The 7,747-nt window shown below is 36.1% G+C and overlaps 3 protein-coding genes across 3 annotated transcripts in view; 2 read left to right on the top strand and 1 right to left on the bottom strand.

The window, feature by feature from the left end:
* The first annotated feature begins 75 nt into the window (after positions 1-75).
* Positions 76-5,884, top strand: LOC110833189 (uncharacterized). The gene is made up of 2 exons (XM_022070928.2): positions 76-213; positions 849-5,884. The coding sequence occupies exons 1-2, from the start codon at positions 155-157 to the stop codon at positions 1,717-1,719; spliced, it is 930 nt and encodes a 309-aa protein (XP_021926620.1). The 5' UTR covers positions 76-154; the 3' UTR covers positions 1,720-5,884.
* The window catches only part of LOC110833192 (uncharacterized), a 27,871-nt gene continuing 20,976 nt past the window's right edge, over positions 853-7,747 (top strand). The window contains exon 1 of the mRNA XM_022070944.2: positions 853-976. The gene's annotated coding sequence lies outside the window, so the exon portion shown is untranslated. The remainder of the gene's footprint in view (positions 977-7,747) is intronic.
* LOC110833183 (uncharacterized) overlaps positions 3,876-7,747 on the bottom strand; it is a 17,316-nt gene continuing 13,444 nt past the window's right edge. Inside the window, exons 7-10 of the mRNA XM_087356084.1 lie at positions 7,496-7,537; positions 7,226-7,323; positions 5,904-6,043; positions 3,876-5,652 (exon numbers count right to left, since the gene is read on the bottom strand). Coding sequence (XP_087212210.1) covers positions 4,782-5,652; positions 5,904-6,043; positions 7,226-7,323; positions 7,496-7,537 — 1,151 coding nt within the window. The 3' untranslated portion in view covers positions 3,876-4,781. The remainder of the gene's footprint in view (positions 5,653-5,903; positions 6,044-7,225; positions 7,324-7,495; positions 7,538-7,747) is intronic.

The raw sequence follows: 7,747 nt of genomic DNA, 5'->3' as shown, positions 1-7,747 counted from the left end.
ACACAATATATGCTTTACATGGTACAAAACCAGAATTAGAGGTAAGAAGCACTTCATGATAAATGTTTCTTCCAGGTTGAATTAAGAATCTGTTCATCAATGTACAGATAGAAATAAAATTTCTTTGTTGTGGAAATAATATTTGAACACCTACATGGAGGAACCAAATGAAGAGAAATGCTCAGTAAAATCAACTAGCTTGGAAGGAACAAGGTACTATCACACTTTGTCTTTTGTCCATTGTTCAGCAGTGCTACAGCAAATATTGCTAGTAGGTGAAGGGGGAGATACCATGTGGGCAAGGAAGAGATTAGTGTGTTCAACATCTCAGTTATACAAAACCATTCCCACTGTGTTTCTTGTTTCTCACTTCATTTAAATCTGACATACCAGGCTTAAATATCCTCTGTAAAAACACATATCCCAAGTAAATTAAGCAATTCATTAATATCAGAACATAAAAACATTCTAAAAGCATTATCTTCAATGCATTTGTACAAAATTAATTTTCCCTAAAAATAAATTCATGTAATTAAAAATTATTTGATCTTGATTTTCATCAGTGAGTTGAAGGAAAATATATCCCTTTCCTTTTTCCTTGCCTGGTAGGTGTAATCCTATTGTCAGGTTGCCATGTACTTGAATTATTGCATGCAAATAATTTAATTATGAAGAAACAATGAAGTAATAAGACTACCTTTCTGCACAGTACATTGTCTAAACAAACACATTCATTTTGCTGTTTGAAAGTTTGTTTATATGCAGTGCTGTGTGGTGGATCAATATGCAATTCTGTAAATGAAATTATAATTCTTATAATAAAAGGAATATTGAAATTTTTCTTTCAGTTTTCCAGAAATGTGTTCACCAGGCCATGTGGACTTGTTTACTCAACCAGGACCTTCTAGAAGATCTTTTGACCTACACTCAACCATTGCAAACAGATTTCTTCCACCTTTCTTGACAGGCATACCAGGTTTGCATCTACATCAGTATTTAAGCCAAGAGAAGAAGCCATTCTTATGTGGCGAGTGTGGCAGAGAATTTGAAGATTTGGGTACACTAAAGACACATTTATTAAATCACACTGGCCAAAAGCAATATCCTTGTGGTGTGTGTGGAAAAATTTTTGCTTTGCAAGGTAATCTTAAGACACATGAATTGATACACAGTGGAGAAAAACCGCACGTCTGTGGCGTATGCGGCAAACGCTTTACCGTTCTTGGAAACTTAAAAACTCATGAGATGACACATACTGGGGAGAAACCACACATATGTGGTGTGTGTGGTAAAGGTTTTTCAGCGCGTAGTAATTTGAAAACTCACGTACTTATTCATACAGGTGAAAAGCCACACGGATGTGGAGTATGCGGAAAACGTTTCACAGTTGTTGGAAACCTGAAGACACATGAACTTATACACACAGGAGAGAAACCGTATTCATGTAACGTGTGCGGGAAAAGTTTTAATGTTCGTGGAAATTTAAAAACACATGAATTGACTCATACGGGAGAAAAACCCCACACGTGTAAGAGCTGTGGAAAATCTTTCACAGCTCTAAGTAACCTAAAAACGCATCAATTGATGCACAGTGGAGATAAACTTCATGTATGTGGTGTTTGTGGTACAGGTTTCACTTCATTAGAAGGTTTCAATCATCACACCCTAATTCACATGCCACAAAAGCCAGATGAACCTGAAATAGAGATATTAACTTAAAACTTTAATATATAATGGCTGTGTCACTGTTTGGCTGCTCAGAGTAAGATGCTTCTTCCATTCTTTTTTGTGCTTTGCAAATTTTCTGCATTTTCATGCTTTTTGCAATGTAGTTTGATAGCAAATTGGCATTAGGTATATTTGCCAAAAGACCTTTGCTTCCAGTGACAGAATGAACATGTGACCATACATCATTGGTAGGTGAAAATAAGGTGTCTCCAAATGCAGCCTGAAAATTGAACTATGCATGATGTCAACTTTGATCCTAATGATAAAGTAATATACATTAATTATGGAGGCAGTATGACCTCTGAAATGTTGGTTAACATCGACCAGACTACACAGCGCAACAACCCAGAAGACAGAAATCTTCATACTCACCGTTGTGAAAACCTCAAATCTTACTTAATATACTAAATGTTGATGCACCTAATTTTTCATGTTTATCCATATCAACAAAAAGAATCTGTTTATTTGACATTCTTTCAGAAATGATAGGTAAGATCATGAAGTTTTTATGATCTTATAAGAAATGTTTGTAAAAATTGTGCCATCTGAACAAAAATCTAAATGCTTTGAAAATTATTCCTTAAGCTGTCAAGTATGAAATTTAATAATCTCTAGTTTATTCACATTACATTGGCTTGAAATAAAACATCTTTTTAATCCTGCTACAACAGAATATGCTCAACTGATGAGGAATCTTTTGAGATGCTATTTCACTGTTGTTGATTTATGTAACAGCTACTTGAAGCTACAAAAAGACATACTACTACCTTCCATTTGCTAGCAGTACTGTAGCTTAATTTTCTTAAATAATATTGCTGTTTATTTCTGCTTACTCGGGAGTTTTGTACCTTGTTTTTTATATATTTACATTTCTTATTACCCATCTGAATTATGTACCCCATAGCCTAAATTTAATTGCACTGTGTTTAATTTAGGGGACATGGAAGAAATTGTGTAATATTTTGTTACTGTTTATGATGTTTATGTTATTGGTTGTGATCAACTTTTTCATTCCTTATCAGATGGTTTCGTGATGCCTTACATGTTCGGAAGTGAAGGGACTGTGCTGTCTTAAATCTGAGATGGTAATTTTGCCATAATTATGAAAATGCCCCCAAACTGTTTGTTTCATCAAGGAAATAAGCAAAATGTTGCTTAAAACAATATTTGTAATTTTCTGTTATATTCCATTAGTACTTTCCTTGAAGTGTTTGCTACCATGCACTGAAAAGGACATGAATTACTACAATTTACTTCTATGAAAACTGTCATGAGGTCTTTAGAAGAGATGATGGTCTGATACTATGATGCATTCAAGTCCTCATGAACTGGGGACAGTTTGGATAATTCTTCAAAGTACAGTGGCATTACCACACACCTCATTTTGCTGTGAACATTTCCACTGTCTTCTCAGAACTGGTGTCTGATACCAGCAATCATATATACACAAATAAATAATTGTCAATATCAGTAACATGGTCTTATATCGAAAGTAAGACACCAGAGTTCAAAGCTGTGAACAAGTTGAAATTTAAAACATAACCACATTGATAAGGCAGGAGTTTATAAATGTTGCAATGTGTACAATGCATATGATATGGAATAATTCAGTATTGACAATGGATGAAGTTTGGGGGTGGGGAGCAGAGAAGGCAAAAATGCGACTGCATGTATAGTACTGCTTAGCTTCTGTCACAAGTCAACAAGGCAGAGTTCCTCAAGTTTCCCAGTAGAGATCCCTGGTCAGTCAGGATATACTCAGATTAGAACTATGCTCCTCAGATATTATGTATGAATATGTGCACTTCTGTCATACTGTGGGCAGACTTACTTGAATATTATAGTTTTTCATAAATGGATATGTGGAGTCATTATTTTCAAAGTGGGATAATGGCACTTTTTACAGTATTATTGATCAGTTTATAATGTTTAATGTTGTGTTGTTGTACACAAACAATAGTCAGCACTGCAGTCATGGCTACTGGCCTTCAACAGTTCATTAGAGGATATTATGGTTAATGTTACATCCGAAGTATTAACATCCTATTATTACAGCATTTAGGATCTCTTAATTTTATCACCACTGTGAACCACGTGTTCACTACAAGAAAAGTGGAACCTGACCATGAGATTAATTCCTTCTTGAGCCCTTGGTGTATTTCTGTTTTATTTTTAAGAAATGTTGAAAGAAACTTACAGGACATTAAAAAAGGGCATTTCTGTCTCCACTGTTCTGTAAATATCAACAGTGATTTACACAACCAAAGAATATTAAACATGTAGTTATACTAATTAATACACAGATACTAGCATAACAGTGAAACTTAAATGGCCTAAGAATAAAAATTGTATTAAATAGGAAAAACAAATGATGAAGAAGATAGCTTCCATGAGGAATTGTAATGCATATGTGACTGGATTAATAGGAAACTAATGAAAATGTTGCTTTAGATATCAATGCTAAAATTAGATGGATAGACATTTTCAAAATAATAATGACAATGAAATTTACGACACTGGTGGACACTAATGAATTTAAAAATCTGACAAATTTATAACTTTTGTGCATCATCATTATACTGACAAGCCCACTTGGATTTGTTCTGAGTTGATAACACACCTGACAGAAATTATACATCAAGTACGACTGATTTCTGATCTTACAGAGAATTGTCAACCACACTCACTGATTGCATGATTCAAGACAACTCAGTTAATATAATAATTAGATCACTCAAGTTTAGTTCCCAACAAGGATGGAATTTTTTATTCAACACCAAGTCCTGACTGGCACTGTGGGTATAATACAAAGTTGCTTTTGTATTGTCCCTAGGTTGGGAAGAATTACTATAAGTCTTTTAGTTTTTTTATGAGATGTATGAGGATGAATGCTAGAAATGTACATCTTAACAAGAAAATTTAGAGCTTGGACCATAAAATATGGTAACAATATTGGTCTTCTTGGCTGTAATGGCGTGTAGACTTGTAGGTAGGTACCTACATTTTGGAAAATCTATCATGTTTGTGATAGGGAGTAGTCCTGGTATAGACATTCATACAAGTTTATCAACAATATGCTTAGCAGTATGTCTTGTTAGTTGGTGTTTCAAACCAAACGTTTTCCCACACAGATTACAAGAAAATGGTTTCTCTCCAGTATGTATTATGACATGCCTGTTCAAAGCACCTATATTACCAAACTTCTTGCCACAGTCTCTGCAAGCATGTGGTTTCTCACCAGTGTGAATGATTGTATGTATTTTTAGGCCTGCAAGTTGATTAAACCCTTTCCCACACTCGCCACACTCATATGGTTTCTTCTCTGCATGGATTACAGCATGATTAATGAGATTCCATCTGCGAGCAAAGGTCTTCCCACAAACTTCACATTCAAAAGGTCGTTCTTTACTATGTACTACCATGTGAATATTCAAGTCACCTCTCTTGATGAAACCCTTTCCACACTCACTACAGACATGAGGTTTATAACCTGTGTGTATTAATTTGTGAGTTTTTAAATCTCCATGCTGGTAGAATCCCTGCCCACAAGTCTCACATATGTGTCTCTTTTTTGCCCCTGTGTGTATATATTCATGTGCTTTAAGATTGTGTAGGGAAGTGTATGCTTTCCCACACACCCCACATACATGTGGCTTTTCCCCTGTGTGCACTATGGAGTGTGTCTTGAGATTGCTGAGTTGTGTGAAGCCCTTTCCACATTCTGAACATACATGGGGTTTAATGCCTGTGTGCACCAACATGTGCTGCTTGAGATTGCTTCGCAGCAGAAAGTCCTTTCCACACACATCACACACATGTGGCCTGTTGCTGGGTTGGCTGTCCACAGTTGACATCTTGGGATTTTGTAGTGAAAGTGAAGTACCAGGGTTCTCACCTGACTGCTTTACTACATATTCACAAAAGCTGTAATAAAAAACTGCAGTCACTAGAACTGCCACCATGTCGTTTAACATGTGCATGAGCAGACACTAAACTGCAAGAATAAAAGAAGTACTTACTTTCAACATTCATCATATACTACACCATTAATCAACAAAAGAACATCCAATCCTCACGCAGTTCATATATTGAGTGATAAATTATAAAAGATGAAAATACACAATACTGCTACTACATTAAAATGCAAAGAACTGAATCAAGTTTTTTTAATTAACCTCAATTTGTTTCCAAAATGTGATGCACAGCTGACATCACCTGCTGAAAGCTTATCTGAAGAATCCATCTTGATCAACGTATATTTGTAATTCTGAATGGTACTAAAATTTGAAGAGCTTGAACAATGATCCACTTCTTCCTGAAGTAGAGAGGAAAAACTGTTACAATATGACCGACTTTCTTGTTTGCTACATGACACACTGAAATTCTGATAATAGTACGCAATATTCAGATGTATGACTGAAACCAGAGATCCATTATAACTGATCTTGCATATTTTTATGCTTGCTGCTTTGCTTTCAAAACTAAAGTGTGATATATTTCTGGGGGTTCAAGGTGATTCAACCAGTCTCATGCCAATGGCTGAAGAGCTGCAATGTGAGGCAAAGACCCACCTATAATGACATGAAATATTTAAAGAATAGTAAATGTCAAACAAGTATCTATAAACAATTTAAATGTCCCTTAGAATTATTTATTAGGATACATGAAGAAATGTTAGAGGGGAAGGTTGTGAAGATAAGAGGTGGACAGAACTAACTCAGGATCATGTCCAATGGTGAAAGAGCAGGAAAAGTAATTTCGTAAAATATCAGTGTAGAAACAAAACACTTTTGTCCCATAAACTGCCCAGTGTGTAGATATGAAAAACTCATAGCACCGGCACAATATACCTGTTCATACACAATAAAAATTTTATCATAACAGAAGGAGAAATTATTTTCTGTATACAATTTATGGCCTGATACTTCCACTTTTTGGACAAGCTGTACCACTGTGTCACAGGCTGTTGTGATGTCTGTATCAGCAAATTCTCACTGATACCAAGATACACATGCACATTATAAGTGTCACCTGTCCTGTCACACTGCTCTTATTCCAAACCATATGATTTTGGGATATGCTGTATGAATGTTATTTTTCCCTTGAACAAGAGAATGACTTTATCTACTGATAAGTGTTCAGTGGACTGATATGCATTTTAAAAAGTAAACCTTTCCCATTATATGCCATGTAGGCACTTGGAGGGAGAGAAGTATAACTCTGAATCATTCTTAACCTCAGCACCAGATGGGGTGAGTGGTCAGCATCACGCCCCAGATGCGCTTTACTCCTGGGAATAGACCCTGGTACCCATTGAATAGGAGGGTGAGTGGGACCCAGAGCCGGTCTGGACGCAGAGGTTCATTGTCTGCAGAATGTAAATATTTAAGTATATGCAGAAAATTATCACATACCCTTGTCTTACAAAAAAAGGACTTGTCTGCTGTTCATACCTCAACCTCTAATCTCCAATTCTGTGTCTTTGGTCATGACCCACCTGCATTGTACGGACCAGGAAACAGAGAGTTCCTAACTTTTCACACCTTGCATAGCAGAGGTACTGGGCCTGTGCCAAGCTGCCAGGTCTTGCTTCCTCTAAAATTAAAATGCAAATGTGCACATGCATGCACACGGACATAACAACTAATTTTAAATGTATACACTAAGAAATGGTAACATGTTAAAAATGTACCAAAATTCACATCTGGTGTCCTAAAAGAACCTATATGTTTGTGGTATCTATTGGTCAACATCACAGCTTACAAACCTCTTGCTTCACTGTGAGAATTATTTCTGGCTCCAACAGTTGCTCATGTATGGAGTAATCTGCCATTGTCACAACAGTGAACCTGTAAACAAAGAGACAGAATTCCTTCAATGATATTCATTCTCATTGCACTGGATGATCTATCTGCCAAATCCACTCAGCTTTTTGGGAACTGGTTATATGCATTCCACACACATAATCTGTGTAGCCCTTGACAAGCAACCCTACCCTTACGACAGATGTCTTTACATC

The sequence above is a fragment of the Zootermopsis nevadensis genome, unplaced genomic scaffold, assembly GCF_977971745.1.
Source record: "Zootermopsis nevadensis isolate Lab colony 2312 unplaced genomic scaffold, Znev_1.0 Znev_ptg000025l, whole genome shotgun sequence".
NCBI classification, from domain to species: domain Eukaryota; kingdom Metazoa; phylum Arthropoda; class Insecta; order Blattodea; family Termopsidae; genus Zootermopsis; species Zootermopsis nevadensis.
The sequence above is the reverse complement of the archived record's forward strand: the minus strand, read 5'-3'. Positions and strand labels throughout refer to the sequence as shown.

Excerpts from the sequence above, each read along its gene's own strand:
- LOC110833189 (XM_022070928.2), top strand. The coding sequence starts at position 155 with ATGGAGGAACCAAATGAAGAGAAATGCTCAGTAAAATCAACTAGCTTG. Across the intron at positions 214-848 it reads ACTAGCTTGGAAGGAACAAG|TTTTCCAGAAATGTGTTCAC; the intron begins GTACTATCACAC and ends TTTTTCTTTCAG.